A 16,136-nucleotide genomic window follows, 5' to 3' on the forward strand; every position below is an offset into this window, starting at 1 on the left:
TTAAATTCCAATTTTCTGAAAGGAACCATTATCAAATAACACTGTGTTTGAAATCTCAGAGAAACATAAGGAATGAAAGCTTAGTCCTCTTACGCTTTCATCGTTCAGAAGCAATCCCTATCTTAATATCTTGACCTACATTTTCTTTTTACCCTCTCCAAGAGATATTGTGTGAATTTAATGCCTCAGAAGGGTGGTAAGGATTTTATGCATGTGTATGTGTTGACATACAAAGTTTGGGGAAAACAATGAGGCCTTCATGTCCCCAGTGACTTTTTTTTAAAACTTGAAAAGTGTTTTCCGTAATATCTCTAAGGCAGATTTTAAGTTAGAAAGAAATTAAAAGTAAAAAAATCCACCTCATTCATTTACAAGTGGTCCACTTTTATCTATCCAGCTTCTGCCACAGCCATTCTTGATTTTATGCATCTGTAAAGAAAAAACAAAAGCCCTGCTCTGCCTTCTCATATCCTGCTCACCACTTGGGATCCAGTCATATGTTTTCTTTTTTCCATTAAATGAGAGTGCGCTTTTTTTTTTTTGGTGGGTGTGCATTTAAAAGGATGTTTTTGTTGTCATTTATTGCCGTGCTTGCTGCATGGCCTCTCTGTGCGACCACCAAACTGTTTCACTCGGGAGCTCAGCCTTGACCTGGGTGCCTGAGCGTGCCAGGAGGGAGAGCGCGAGGAGGCTGCCGGTGCCTCGAGCACCTGGTGCAGGCCTTGGGCTTCCCTGGGTCCCGGCTTTGGCTCCTGCCCCGTGGAGGCTCCTTTGCCAAGGGGCAGAGCGGTGTACCTGTGGTGCTGCTCCTTCCCTCGGCTGCTCCATCGCCCCGCCGGGAGGGCGGCTCCAGCACCCGCTGCGTGGCTGACGCCGTCCTTTCTGCCTCGTCGCACCGCATGGGGCCGGGGTTGTAAAGCACGCCAACGCCGCCTTCTCCCGCGGTGGGACGAGCAGGCTGCTGTAGCAGGCCCCATCCTGTGTTGGGGCATGCAGAGTTATTCTCCCGTTTGTTTGCTGCGCGAGTTTTTTGGTTTTAAGCAGTTGGAACACACAAAGTGCTAAGCATGTGCTAAGCATTAATACCATTTAAGAGTCCTTGCAGCTTGAGTTTGACTTGGTAGAGATGCCTTGACGTGCAGGGTAGGGGACGTTCTGACTCCAGGAAGACTTCTGTTGCTTCAACTGTTTCCGTTTAATACGTCTCTTAGCATTTTATAGAGCACTGTGAATGTAGGGAGGGATTGTCGTCTTCATTTTTGTTTCTCTTTGTTTTTTCTTCTTCTTTTTCTCTTCTTTTTTTCCTTTTTCTTCTTTTTCTTTTTCCTTCAGTATTGTCACATCATCTTGAAATAGTCGTGTTGGTTTTCTTTGAATTCCAATAGTGTACTTTGGGCCCTAAATCAATTTTGTGTGTTTTATTGTAGTAAGGCACTGAGGAACTGTAGCACGCATATAACCTCTCAGGCATTATTTTGAAAGCTCGCTTTCTGTTTTCACCCTGCATTTCCATGCTGTCCAGTTGGAAGCACCTCCTACTTCTGCTTCTCTGATGCTGTACTTAAAACAAGAAACGTGCTAAGGTGCATTGGTTTTTGATTATGAATCATTATTCAATGAATATGAATATCATTATTCCAATAAATGATATTGTAAATGGGTGGAAGGAAAATTCTGTGCAACCAATTCTTGCCCACTTCACAGTTTCCCAATTTGAGGGAAAAAATCAGTATTCTTTAAAAATTACCAGATAATACTTTACCTCCTTTTCTTGCTCAGATAAAGTTCTTAAACATGCATCATTTATTCTTGATTATATGAGTGTCTGCTGATGGTTGTTCCAAGGTTTCTTTTAAGTCAGGAAGCAGCTGGTGTTGTTTTGCTTCCCCTTCTGATGGCCCCAAAACTTGAGCTTTTTTGCTCAAGCTTTATAATAGCAGCCAAACATCTCATGGTGGTAGAATCTCTTCGAATCCTCTGGGAGGTGGTGTGGTGGAAGTCTCCTCAACCTTCACTAGCTGTTTCTCCAGCATCAGGTTTTCAAGCCTCTGGCTCCCTGCCCCAGCTCTCATTCCCCCTACCACCACCCCACGGTGTGTCTGTAGGTCTCACAAAAGGGAGGTGAGAGTCAGGTGAAGGTGCTGGTCTCGGGAGGCAGAAATAGAGATGGAAATGGCTTGGCACGGGAGGAGCCTTCCCTTGAAGGCTGTAACATCACTGACATTTCACGTGCTGATGCTTCAGAGAGCTGCAGTAATCTTGGTCAGAAGAAGTCAGCCCCCATTTAAGAGCAGAGTCTTAACCCACGCACTGTCCGGCGCCTGCAGCTCGCATCGCTCTTGCTGTGCCCCATGGTCCCATCACGAGGTCCTCGGAGCTCAGCTGACCACCCACCGAGCCTGGGCTCCCCTCGCTTCCCCCCCTCACCTTCCCTCGGCTCGCTGCAGCACGGGAGAGCTCCGCTTTCTCCTGAGCATCTTCCTCCCAGCTACAGCTCGATTTCCCGGCTTGTTTTATCCATCGCCTGTGCCCGGCAGGTAGAGAGAGAGCGTCCTCCCAGCCCTGCTGCTGCTGCCGGCGCCACGCAGGAGATGCGCTGGGATCCTTACCTCGGACGAAGGCCGAGGACTTAAGCAGAGGTGAAGTGTCATCGCTCCCGTGCACGCGGGTGGCAGAACGATTTGTTCGCTCACGTCGGGCTTTCAAATCGCGCTGGTGATTTTGGTTTGCAGCGCTCGGTCTAAACGTTTTACTGTCGCTGTCACGAGCCTCCTCTCCCCTGACAGTAACGCTGCAAACGGGTTACAGGGGGCTGAGGCAAAGCAGCAGAGCAGCTCTGCATCCCGAGCACGACATGCACTCCTCCCACCTTTAATTTAGGAAAGTGAGGAAATGCGTCTCTAAGCTAGAAAATAAAAAAAAAAGAAAAGAAAAAAGCTAGAAGTAAAAGCAGTGAGGAGGAGCAAGTCCCCAAAGTTTAAAGGCCAAATTTGGAGGAGGTCTTGCAGGTGTTTGAGGTTTTTGTGGTGTTTTAAGGTGCCTGGCAGCTGCTTTGGTGAAGGAGGGGACATCAGCGGTGCATTGGGTGGATAGTGTCTCGAGGGGAAGGGCTCACTCCCAGAAGAAGTTTTGCCCTGAAAATAATTACCTTTCTCTACTAGCAGCGAGGCACTGAGCATCGTGGATGAAATATGGGATTATGGACAAAAGCTGGGGTTGTGCTTCAGGAAACCAGTGGCTTTAGAAAAAAGTGTTTGAGAATTGCTCAGATGACTTTCTTCTCACCTTCCTCCTGGTTTTGAGGGACGTCACAGGGCCGTATGCTAGCATGGTTGCCAGGGCTGGGAGCAGATATGCAAGAGCTCAGGCTGGCAGAGAACTACCTGGGCATCGCAGCCTTCCTCCACGCCATCCTCCAACAGGACGGGGCCGCTCTGCTGCCTGGCCCTTCACCAGGGAGGCTCGCCTGTGAAGTTGGAAGGGGCGGTGGCCTGCTTTGTGTCTAAAGTCAGCGGATATTTGGTTGCTCTGACCTCAGAGATCACCATCCAGGTGGTTAGTAGAAGGAGGAGAGGGGAGCGCTGGCCCAGTGCCCACCCCGCTCGCTTCAGGGGCCATCGCGGCTGCTGCGTCCCGGCGCCGTGCCGCGCTCTTGCAGCGAAGAAAATCTTCGGAGCTCGCGTCATGTTAGGAAAAATGCTGCTTCTGGCTGGCTGGAGGGCTGCCCGTGCTGCTGGCAGAAGTCACGAAAGGCAAATCCTCAATGACATGCGTTAAAATATCAAGTGGGACTGTGCAATTAGAAGTATGTCATTCAGCGTTTGCCTTTCACGGCTTTTGTCACACACGGGCAGAATTACAGACAATTAGGCAGAGGGTAACCTTCCTGAAAGGGCTTTCTGATGCTTCTGTCATTCTTTTCCCTCTTCTTCTGCTTTGTTAGAGTTCTTTCCCTTCTGGAGTCTGGTATTTTGCTGGCTGGTGGGCTGTGGGTAAGAAGTCAAGCCCTAGAAGCCCGTTGGCCATTAAATTCGATGTGACTGCACGAAAGAAGCGACTCGGGCTGCCTCCTCTCACAGCCCCTCGTTCTCCCGCGTGCTCACGCCTGTGTTTCAGAGTGCCACGAGCTGGGGGCTGCTGCAGAAGGGGCTGCGAGGCCAGGCAGGTCCCTGGCACCGGGTGCACCCGCTGGTGGCCCTCTCGCAGCCAGGAGCGTGACTCCCGTTGGAGAAGCGGGCATTTTGTCACGTCTGTCCGCTGTGAGACCCTGAGCCCAGCCCGTTTCAATAAGCTGTCATTGCAGATCAGTAGGAACCACGCTTCATTAGAGGAAAAGTGTGTAACAAATGTTAATCAAGATGCTGGTTTGCTGTTGTATCCAGTTTCACGCAGATACGCTGTTTTCAAATTATACAGTCTGTAAGGGTTTCCTAGAAATTGGAACGAGTAGAAGCAAGCTGTGCTAAGCCTTTGGGTTTTAGCTGCACGTCTCTCCTTTTTAAGGCTCTCACATATTCATTGCTAGCAGTGAAACGCTGTATGCCTGTTTATTTCCCTTGTTGTTTTATTTGCACATTTGTATGTTATATTTTCTTCCAATTAGCAGACTCTTCCTTGCTTCAGTGTGTTTGCCTTTACCTTCTTTCTCCCTCCTTCATTTATACTCTGTGGAGACACATTTGCTAATTTTTTCTTTCTAGTGTAGAATAGCTGTTATCTAGAGACATGCTCTTGGCATAGCTTTCCCTCTCATGTTACTTAAAATACCAGAATGGCTTTTTTTATTTTTACTAATCTGCCTCATCCCTCGGTGCCAAGGTAGGGGTGTTTTTGAAGTGAGGATTTATTGTTCCTTTGTCCATCCATTCCTAGTGGAAGCTTGACTGTGAAAGAAGGTAAGGTCTAGACTTCTCGACTGAGTCTAAAAGCATATCCCTGTGATGCTGAGCGTGGGAAATAATTGATGAAACAATGGTAGTTATTTTAAAATTAGGACAGGTCTGTAGAAGCGATTCAAAAGGGGAAGAAATTGCCCTCACCCCGTGCTCAATGTAGGTGACAAAAGCCTAAAATATGCTCTCCCTCATGTGAGGGGTTTCTTGTGAAGAACAGGCAAAAATACATTAGAAATGAAGTCGCTAACTTTTCTTCAAATAACTGTCAAAGAGGTTTAAACCAAACAAAAATGGAAGAAAGAAAGCATTTAAAAATGAAATACGTTCTTTTGCAGGCGCATTGAGGGTTTCCTTTTACTCTCTTCTCTCATGGGGTATTACCCCACTGGTTCTCCATTCGGCCATAAAATTCCCCAGAAAAGAGAGGATAAACAAGACATGATGGTTTTGGCATAAAGAACAAAGAATAATTTATTCATATGTCACTGATGATTTTGCTAATACCTGAGAACTTACTCAGACTTTTCTCTATCTTGGTGATGATGCACATTTTTATAACACTGATATCCTTCGCTGAAAAGAGAGAAATTGCTCCTGTGGACCTGCTTGTGCCTGTGATTTCAAATAAAACGTGCATTTAATCTGTCTCCAGATTGCATATGTTATTACCGAGCAAGAAAGGAGATGTCCTGTAGGACAGATGTCCTTGGCATAGTTGCAAATCAAAAGGCATTTGGTCTCCTTGGGGACAAATAAAGCCATTCTGTCCGGCGCCAAAACCAACACGAGGCACATTCCACTTAGGGATTTCAATTATGACCCCTCATCCCACGTGGTGCTCTCTGTACACCTCCGGGCCCTTGAGGTTGGTCTCGCCACCTTTACCTTCCAGGTGAGCGAGCTGCAGTGCATGGAGGGGAGGTGACCTGGTCCAGGGCCACCAGCAGGACACAGGGGTCCAGCTCCCTGCATCCTAACCTGCAAATGTTTTTTTTTTTCCATGCCTATTCCAGCAGTGTCTCTCTGAACAGCAGAAGTCCACAGCTAGGACCTTACCTCTGGAGTCCTGTTGCTCCTCTGAAGCTCTCTGATTGCAGTCGGCACTCAAAGAGGGGCTGGGGGACGGAGGCGGCTGCAAGCTGTGCACATCAAATGCTGCTACTCCTTGGCAACACGCAGGACGAGGACACGGCGCTCGTTTCCCCGGCGCCAGCAGCGAGTGCTTATAGTACTATAAAATTAACTCTGTTTCTGTTTGTCAAAACTTACGACCTTTACACGGCCTGGTACCTACTTATTAGAAAAGCTGCCACTCTTCCCTTATCACACTGCTCCAGTAGCAATTGGGAGAAGCTCGATAGCACAATGCTACCGATATAACAGATAGGGAGCAGCTGGCGGAGTGTTTGCCATCAGCTCTCTTTTCCTCCCCTCTGTTCTACTTCATTCACGAGAGCCCCAACAGCCTCAGCTCGTGCTTGAATTTTGGGACTCAGCACAACCATTTGGAGTTTTTTTTTCTTTCTCTCTCTCTCTTTTTTTTTTTTTTTTTTTAATTTGGAGGGTTGTGCAGACAATGCAAGGTAGTTATTTGTTGGTTTTACCTCCAGCTTAACTCTTTTGATTTGTAAGAAGAGAATTTAGGAGAAACCTATTTGTTCCCCAGTGTTTTGGAGCATTATTGCTTGCTTCTTCTTCACCTGTGATGAAAATACCTGCCCTGCTTTGAAAACTCCTGTTTCCAAACTTGTCCGGACCACACCTCCATGGAGCCCGGGCTAATCACCTCCATTCTGTCCTATTAAAAAAACAAGGTGCCAGAAGTGTCAGTGTGTCTTGCTTGGGGGAAACAGGTGGTCTGATTTTTCACTGTGTCCTTACAAGCTGAGAAATGTCTTTAATCAGCGAGGTGTGTCCCTTTGAATGGATTTTTTTTTTTTGTATAAACATACAGTAATGGAAATGTAGGCTTTGAGTGAGGTTTTTCTCTGGGTAATATGTTGCAAGTGCTGGTTCCTTTATTTATTATTATTATTTATTTCTTCCAGATGCATATTTCATAAATAAAACTGAGCCTTGTACTATGGCCTGGGGTGGTTTCCCGACAGAATTAAATTAGGTTCATTTTTGGCTGTTATGTCCTTGTTTCTACCAGTTTAATACAAAAAAGAAACAAACAACAACAACAAAAAACCACCAGCAACCTAAAGCCGAAGAAAAGCAGAACTTAAAGTTGTGTTAAAGCATCAGAACAATGTAATTTCTATTAATGATGCTAACAGGTACTTGATAATTGGCTCATAGGTAGGGAACGAAGTCACATGAATGTCTTTGCTTGCTTAATAGCAATTTTGGATGGAGATGTAATGAGAGTAAGGAGCTTCTTTGAACCTGTGTTATTTAATCGCTTCTCTTTGGTGATCTCGTCTTTTGACAAGCTGACAAAAACATCTTGTGCTGTAATGTCATTCTTGCCTGGCTTCCACAGTAACGATGTATATCCACATCTGAAAGCACTGTCCCAGTCGTTTACGAAGCCTGTGCAAGCTATTTGCTAACAGATTTTGGCACAACAGTACTACTTGATGCCTGTGCTCGCTTATGTACCACAATCAACCTAATGTCCAGTGGCTTGTCATCTGAAAAGCCCACGTACTGTTAACTACCATTAGAGTGGCAATACAGGGCATCATGTGGTGTAAACAATGACTGCTTCATGCTGTGGGCTGCTTTTTTTGTTTTTTCTCTTAGAGATGGAAAACTGCTGTAGTTCTGTATTACCAAGTGAGATGAAAATAGCATTTTTAATGACATCTATACTTAAAAAAAAAAAAAAAAAAAAAAAGCAGATAGGTATCTCTTATCCCAGAGATTTTTTAAAAAAAATTATGTTACTACAACGAAAACCCCGTTCTTTAGTCTCTAAGACAACCGTGGCATGAAAATAGGCCTTATTTTCGAGGCGTGTTGTCTGTTTAATATGTAATGTGATACCTTGTCATGCTGTGACAATGTGACAGATGGCATTTGCACTGTAAAACTAAATTATCTTTTGTGCATAGCTATACAACAGCTAAATACAGTAACTCCGTACAATGTGCTGATTAATGCAGGCTGTTGCAGATGTTTTAGAGATACCGGGATGTTTTAACTTGGCGTCAAATGATTAATGATTTTATTTAACATGCCTACCAAGCTTTTGGTAGTGTTTCAGCTTGTATTCTGGCATGTAAGGGCTTTTGGGAAGAGGAAGGTATTTAGGGTTGTTGACAATGGGATGTGAATTTGTATTGTCTTGCAGCTGTTTGTCTGTTACTTGGAAAATGGGCAAGGGCTATTCAGTGAGGATGCTTTGCAAGTAAACTTGTGTGTAACATTACAGCTTGTAATAAACTGTTAAGTCCTGTGGTGCTTAGGCAGAAGGAAAACAGAGTACGGGGAGGCTTTGGTTTACTTTATGTTGGTTTTCATACAGAACATTATCTGCTTGAAACTACAGGTAGTGGAAATACCTTGAGAGCTGAAGGCGGTACCTTTATTTCTCTGTATCGTGTGTGCAGGATTCAGCACTGGTAGAATGACACAGTGCAGAGATACCCAAGAGCTTGCCCCTTTTCAGATGGCACACGCCTGTCAGCCCGGGTGTGTGTGGTTAGTTACTGCTGCAACTTTCCTAAAAGGGATGCTGCAGAAAGAAGTAAATTGCTATTTCTGTATATTTTTTTTCTACGAAGCTTTCCTGTACGATGCCGAGACTGCACAGCTGAAGCTGGGACAGGCAAGTCCATCAGCAAACAAAGCTTGAGCTCCGTGCTGACGCAGCTTAAGATCTGCTACTATTATGTACTATTGCGTGCCCCATAAATAACGCTGTCATCCTGGCGCGCGGAGGACGCTGCTTCGAGTAAATCCACTTTTTTAGCTTCTTGTAACTTGTCTTTATTTGATTTGCCAATTGCCCTGGAAACTGGGCCTTTGTACCAGCCGGCAGCGACTCAGCTTGCAGCGCGTGGGGAAGAATGCAAAGGGGGAGGCAAACCCCGTATCTCTTGGCATCGGCCGTGGTCAAGACACACCGGGGAGCCCGGCTGTGGATTTCAGGTGTAGCAGGGATCTACACCACGGCTTCCTGCCACGCAGTGGCTGGCGTGAGGTCCTCATCCCATACAGAAAGCTGTGAACGCGGTCGTGTTGAAATGCCCCTTTTTTAAGGTCATTTTTAGTTCCTTTGGCTTGTGTTTGAGCGTTGCTGACTGCTGATTTTCTGTCGTGATGGCTTTGTGGGTTGCCTCCGCCTGTGAGAACTGACTGGAAATACAAGTGAGTGCTTTTCGTTTCCTGAGCCGCCTGAGCGTGAGGAAACAGCTAACTAAAATAGGTGTTGCTCTCTTGTTGCAAGAGGTCACGGAAACGTTCGTATTCAGATGCCTTATTGGCATTAGAGTAAGTGATGCAGAAGCAGTGTTTTGGAAACATTGTGAAAGTCCCTTCACCCAAGCACTGCATCCGACTAACCACGTGATGCTGAGATTTGTTCAGATGCTCCCCGTTGGTTTCCTGATTATTCAGTAGCTTAAATAATGAAGAACGTACCAATAATTGTAATCTTATCGATTCTTAAAACCGACTAACTAACCTCAACCCCTCCCTTGCATCTTTTTCCATCTTTCCTTAACGTTGCTCCTTTCTGTTTTTCTCTTCCTCCCCTGTTCCCACCCTTTGTATTTGTACTTCTGCGGCGTTTTGTTGTGCAGTGTGCTCCCGGGCACTCAGATTTTCACATCGTGTGTTCAGTGAGCCCGGTGCTCCTGAGACCTGCCCTGTGTGTGCCTGTCAGACATTTCTCCAGGTGTCCAGAAATGTGTTAGATCCTGGCTCGAGCACAGAGTTGTAGATTGCTGCTAAAATTGTGTGAGTATCACCAAATTTGGTAAGGTTAGTAAATCTGTACTGATATAAATTAAGCCCTGCCTGCGCTGGAACAGCAAGTCTACTTGCCTAGACTGTTAGGAAAAGCAATCCTCTGAAGTCAGTGCAAGCCCCCTAATGTAAACTCATTTAAGCTGATTTACCTGCTTTTCACTCACACTGTTTTTGGTGAAAGGGACCTGGCCATCACTGGAGGAGGCTCAGCAAGGCCCCTGCTCATTTAACAACCCCCCAATGGGCTACCGAGGTGCTGCGGGACCTCGGGGGAGCACGCTCTGCTAACGTAAGGCCACTACCTCCATATTCTGCCTGGCACAGCAGGTATGGCCCTGAGCAGCTCCCGCAGGGCACCGAGAGCTGGTGGGACAGCCAGAGGGTGGAAAAACAAACGAGCAAACAGACTCATAGCCGCGGCTGGATTTGAAAACATTCAGGCTGTGAAAGGCAAGTGAAAAAGGAGGTAACAGGAGTGCAGTCTCTTTAACACCGACTGGTGTGCAGAAGGCAGAGAAGGATCTTCTGCTTTCCCCAGCTTTGTAACAGGGCGGGCGTAATACTTGCATCTGCTGTTTTCTCAGTGCAGTTAGAAGCTGATAAACAGATTTTTTTTTTCTTTTTAAGCAGTGTGCAGTTTGCTATCACAGGTTATGCAGCAGTTTAAAAAAGGATTCAGCAAAACTGTGAAAGTTGACATTCATGTGTCTAAGATGCATTTTAGAAAGGATGTTAAAATCTCTGCAGCTCACTTGTAAGCTAACCTTTTTAATTACTAGGAATTAGTAGCTGGCCTTTCTTTCAAAGCATCTAATCTTGATCTGTTGAAGCCAGAATAGCCAATTTAAGGGACCATTTGATATGTGAGTTTCTGTATTTCTGACTTAGTTAAGTAATCCGTTATTAGTGACTCAGTTAAAGCAGTGTTTATTCAGTGCCTTTGAGCCGTTCATGTGTTTCAGTTCCTTTTAAACTTTGGCAGCAAATATGTACTGCTTCTCTGTACATATGAATTATGATTTCATGTAAGTCATTTTCATATATGAAATTCTACACCCACATATAATCCAAGTTCAAATTTAAATTTAATGACATTTAGTTTTTTTAAAAATATTAAAAGTATAATATGACTTCTAAAACAAACACTTTTTTTGCTCAATACTACAGGAATAAAAATTATTTTTATTAACTCTGATTTACTCTGCTCATTATTCAGGCCTCGTGTTCAGTCCCAAGCCCGGCTGCCGGGGGAGAAGGCAACGAGAGCTGGGGCTGAGCAGAGCCCAGTGGGCAATGGGCAGGCAGCCTGTGCCAGCTCCCTGGCTGCTGAGAGCCCGACCGGGCACGGGATGTGCCGTGAGCCAGGGCTCGCTTGCATCATGGTTTTAGAGGTTGAAGGGCACAGAGAAGCAGTAGTGGAACTCTTGTCCCTTTGATTTTTTTTATTTGGCTCTTCACTGGCTTGCTGGTTCCTCGGCTGCTGCTGCGTGTTCTGAAGTAGCTGGATTAAAAAGTGGTTCAGCTCTTCAGGCTGTGCAAAAGAGCATTTTCTTGCTTAGTTGCTTCTCCCTCTTCCCGTTCGTGCCGTATGCAGCACTTTGCTTTTAAGAACCATGAATGCCTGCTGCTTCCTCTTGCTCGGTGAACTTTGGAGAGCCAAACTCACGTGGACCAACAAGAGCCAGACTCTGTCCCCGCAGCACACCAGCAGACCCGCACACGCAACCAGCTGCACCGGCGGCAGCTCATTAAGGGCGATGAGGGTGCCCGAGTGTCTCCCCACACACCAGCAGGGTCCTCGCCCTGTCCTGCGACAGCCCCCGATAGCTCCTGATGGGTGCGCGGCGGCGAAGAGCGCTGTTTATCGCAGTGAGAGAGAGCAGGAGCGGCATTTGGAGGGAAAGGTATCTGGGGGCAAACCGAATGCATTCGATATAAAAATGATGGAGTGACAATAAACTTTCTAGCAGCCTAATTCAGCATGTGCTTTCTCGCCACTGCTTGGGAGGAGACGGCTCCCATGGACTGTGGATGTCTGTGCCTTTCATCACTGCTGAGTGAATTTTGCAATTATGCTGACCCTGAAAAGCTGTAGAACATGACACCCGCTCCCGTTATTTATCAGTAGCTCTCATTCGCAGTTTTATGCCTCCGTTTTAGGGCACTTGTTTTAATTGGTTTCAGCTGATGATAGCTAACTTCGGTTATCTGCGATATTACTGCATTTGGGGATGGTGCCGGTTATGATGAATAATAGTAGACAAACCAATATTTCTCCGTAAGGGGCACAAATCATGCTTGTCTTCCAAGTGCACTGATGGCTTGGCAGGGAGAAAGGATGAATAGAAATTGCCTTCCAAGTGCATGCAAGTTGACAGCCCAAAAGGTGATTTTCTTGACTCATATACTTCAGTTTGCTGGGTTTTACATATGGCAAGGCTCCAGAACAAATATTGCTTTTGGAAAAGCTAATCAAATTCTGTCATAGGAGTTAAGTTACTGAGTATCGGGCCTCAAATGATATGCTCGATTTAGACTTCTCTGGAGTTTAAAAATGGTAAATTTTATCAGCAGTAGTTTCATGGAAAAACGCGGAGCAAAAGTTGAATCACGTTTAAGAATAAACTTGGTCACTACTGCTTCCAGTGAGGGTGCATTCAGCATAAAATCAAAGTGTTTAATGTTTCTTTAAAAAGGTCTGCTTCAGTTCCTCTGAAATGGGTAGAAGGAATGCTGTCACCCCCTGTCGCATCGCTGGGTTGCATTGCAAACCCCATGGAAGTATCAAATACTAAAACCTGTTAGATCACAATTTGAGATCTCCTTAATGGAAAGGAAAACACCCCAAGCAATTTAACAAAAGGGGGGTAAAATTGTAAGTGTGGTCATTTAACTTGGCTGTGTCAGTCTCAGGCTGGTTAGAAGAGATGTTTTAATACAGAAATCAGTGGCTAACTCAGTTTAAACTTTTCTCTTGTGGGGTTCATATTGGGGGGAAAAAAAAAGAGTTAACTGCATCTTCCCCACCAAAAAATAAAAATAAAAATCCAGGCTTCTGCTTTATAAGTCATATCATAGAAACAGCATCCACAGCACCGTGTAGCTTCCCCAACTCCAAGTCATGCTCGAGACTTTCTGTGAAGATGAGCTTGGCAGGATGCTGGGTTCCGTGACAAGCACACTGATAGCGCTGAGTGGTGTTTTCCTGAAAACAGGGCGTCTGACATGGCGTAGTGCTGATGCAGTGCTTGCGGTGCGTTGGGAACTGCTGGTATTAGTAAGCGTTATGGGGGTTGTTCTCATACCAGCCTTGCCACTCAGCTTGTGGTGGAAGCAGTCTCCCCCCTCCCTGTTTTCTTCCTAAGGTGCAATTAGAGAAAGGGCTGCCGAAGTGACCGAGGGGGAGGGGTCTCACCAGCATTCTTCTGAGGAACTAAAGCCATGAGACAAAGTTTTGTAATGCCATTTACTGAAGCATTTTGATGGAGAGATGGGAAAGCGTTCTTCTGGATAAAGTTACAACTCATACTGAGCTGATAATGTTGTTAGTAATTTTCTTCCCTTTAACCATAAAGTTTATTTAGGAATATATTACTCCTTTAATTCCTTCTTAAGTCTGAGTGGCTTCTCTATCTGCTGTCGTTTTGGAAGAGTCAAGTCATATTGTATTTATTGCTTTGAGCAGAATAAGCAAAATTTGTTGAACAGTATGCTTATGCAGGGCCTGATGCTTTCTGCCATCTATGGGACTTTGCTAGCTATGCTGTTCTTCCAGCAGGGAAAAGGCACGAAGCATTGGGCAGCTGTGGCATACGCTTCCCCTGCCCTGTGCACCGTTGCCTGTGGTCAGGAGTTTCTGTGTTTGAGTGATGCTGGGTCAGAAGATTCAGAATCGGGAAACGGCTGTTTGATGTTATCTCCTTTGGGATTTAGGATTTTTTGTTCAAAGGATCGTAAATTGTTATTGGAAACAGGAGAATGAAGCGCAAGAAGACGACAAATTAATTAAACGGCAGATTAATTTTATATTGATCTACAGATAAATGAAAAAGATTCTCATCTGTGGCAGTCAACAGGCCGCCTACAACACAGGGATGAGTTTATGACTCTAAGCTGTGCCCCTTTTAGCGTAAGGGATGTGACAAGATTATAAATGTGATTGCAAACACCTGTAGTATAGCTGTTTGGAACTGCTGGCTTACAGTTAACCAAATCAGAAACATGCAATCAGCCAGTTTCTTGTTGAAGTACTTCTGTGCAAAATCAATGTTATCAGCATAGCTTTTCGCAAGACGATTGCTTTGGGAGTCGACTCTCTATTTTAGTGCAATGCATGAATTTTTATAAAATCCATTTGGCACTGGTTATGCAGGTTTTGAATGTTGTGTTCTACTTTGTCATGTTTGCAGGTCTTCTCACTAATGGCCAATCTAAAGGATTAGGACCGGGATCAGAGCAGCTGGAGAATGAGAAGGACGATGCATCGCAAGTGTCCTCAACGAGCAATGATGTTAGTTCTTCGGATTTCGAAGAGGGGCCCTCAAGGAAAAGGTCAGTACAGCATTATGATTAAAGAAGTAGCCTTTCTGCTTTGTCCCTTTCGTGCTATAAGGTTGTGGTTATGCTACCAGTAATGCAAATACTGCCCTACCATAGATGACTTTCCAGTGTAGAGTCCTTCTGGTAGCAGTGAGGATACAGTGAATTTTGGCTTCATTCATCAGTATAGACAGTGCTTGCTGTTTTTTTTTTTTTTTTTTGAAAAATATGTAAAAGTAGTTGTTTTGCAGTAGGTGATTGCTGAATTATATGCCTTAGTACTCTGTCCCTGCCTCCCCTCCCCGCCCCCGTGGCATCTCAGGGACATATCAATGTGTCTGTAATTTCAAGGAAAGCATCGCTGAAGTAGTGTTGTTATTGTTATTTTTAATTTTCCGTAAAGGAAACCATGTTAAGTTTAAAAAAAAATAATAATAAAAAGGAAAAGAATATGCTTCTGAAAAGAGAAACTGGAGTAATGTAGTGTTGTGGGTATCGGTTGCAAAGGACTGCTTTGAGATAATGCTGTGGTAAGCTGCCTCCTCTTTCCTAGAAGTCAGTTATGAAGTCCTTGTTGAACTCTTATGAGTTCTTACCCTGCATGTGCAAAATGTGGGTTAAAATTGTAGGACTCCAGCCAATCTCTTGCAGAAAATATGCTGAAAATGCAGGCAGAGGCTGGGAGTTGTCCCCTGTATGAAGTGAGAACCAAAACAGGCTGACTGAAAAATGCCATTTAAAAGAGAGAAATGGAAAATGCTTTCTCAACCTTTTTTTCCTCCACGCTCCTCTCACCCTAGTCCCAATCCGATGTGAACCATAAAATAAAGTCCTCTTTCAAACAAAACAAATGTTCTGTGTGACCTTATGATTTCCCTGGGTAGCCCAATATGGGGTGAGGGAGGGTGGTGCCTTTCCTGGCACCAGTCCCCATACCTCCTACCCCTGTCCCCACAAGCTTTTCTTCACCCCTCCAAAGCACCAAACCCAAAATCTAGCTCCGAATATGCCTACTAGCTCCTCTGGTGTGGTGTGTCATAATAAAATCTGTGCTTTTTTCTGTACTGGTAGAAATTTTATAAGGCTTACTGCATCCTACTGCAGGTCAGGGGAAAAATATCTGCAAAAAAAAATATAAAATATTTAATAAAAATATTTATTTTTGGCTTTATGAATTATAACAGAGACTTGAAAATGATTTCTGCTCTAGAAATTTAGGTGTAAAAGCCCTGGGAGAGAGTGCCTATCGTTTCATGGCGCTGCCACTGATGCTGACAGGTTATCTTCTGGAATTTTGCTGCCCTCTGTGCCTGCTCTGTCCCCTCTGTTCAGTGCCCTCGTTCCTCAGCCATGCTGATACAACCGCTTGCAGTGTCACAGGATGAGTAGCTTGAAGGAGCTGGTTAGGATTAAAAGCAACAGCGGGAGGAAGATGGATTTAGGCTTTTTGCCAGGGTTCTTTATTTTTAACCTGCATGAGTTTTCATCTCTTGTTCACAGCGTGGCTGCAGGAGCAGCTGCCAGTGCCACCGAGTGGGCATCACCTCCTCCCTCTGGGGACACGGAGGGGTGCGAGGAGGGGCAGGAGGTGGCTGTCTCTTACCATGTCCCTGCTTCTGATGCCCTGCACAGCCCAGCTGCGGAGAGGAGTGGGATTGCTGCGTCACCAAACCCAAGAAACTGCATTTCAGTGTTGCAGGAGAAATTTTTCTGAAGGGATATCTGCTAGTTTTGGCTGTGGGATTCCAATGGTGGGAAGCAAGCTGGATGGTTCAGGCC

The 16,136-nt window shown here is 45.2% G+C and overlaps 1 protein-coding gene across 3 annotated transcripts in view; it reads left to right on the forward strand.

Annotated features, from left to right (window-relative positions):
- Positions 1–16,136, forward strand: part of JARID2 (jumonji and AT-rich interaction domain containing 2) — a 210,940-nt gene that overhangs the window by 105,403 nt on the left and 89,401 nt on the right. For all 3 annotated transcript variants that reach the window (XM_035549637.2, XM_035549638.2, XM_050708616.1), the window contains exon 3: positions 14,228–14,369. In XM_035549637.2, coding sequence (XP_035405530.1) covers positions 14,228–14,369 — 142 coding nt within the window. The remainder of the gene's footprint in view (positions 1–14,227; positions 14,370–16,136) is intronic.

Source organism: Cygnus atratus, chromosome 2 (genome assembly GCF_013377495.2).
Source record: "Cygnus atratus isolate AKBS03 ecotype Queensland, Australia chromosome 2, CAtr_DNAZoo_HiC_assembly, whole genome shotgun sequence".
NCBI lineage: Eukaryota > Metazoa > Chordata > Aves > Anseriformes > Anatidae > Cygnus > Cygnus atratus.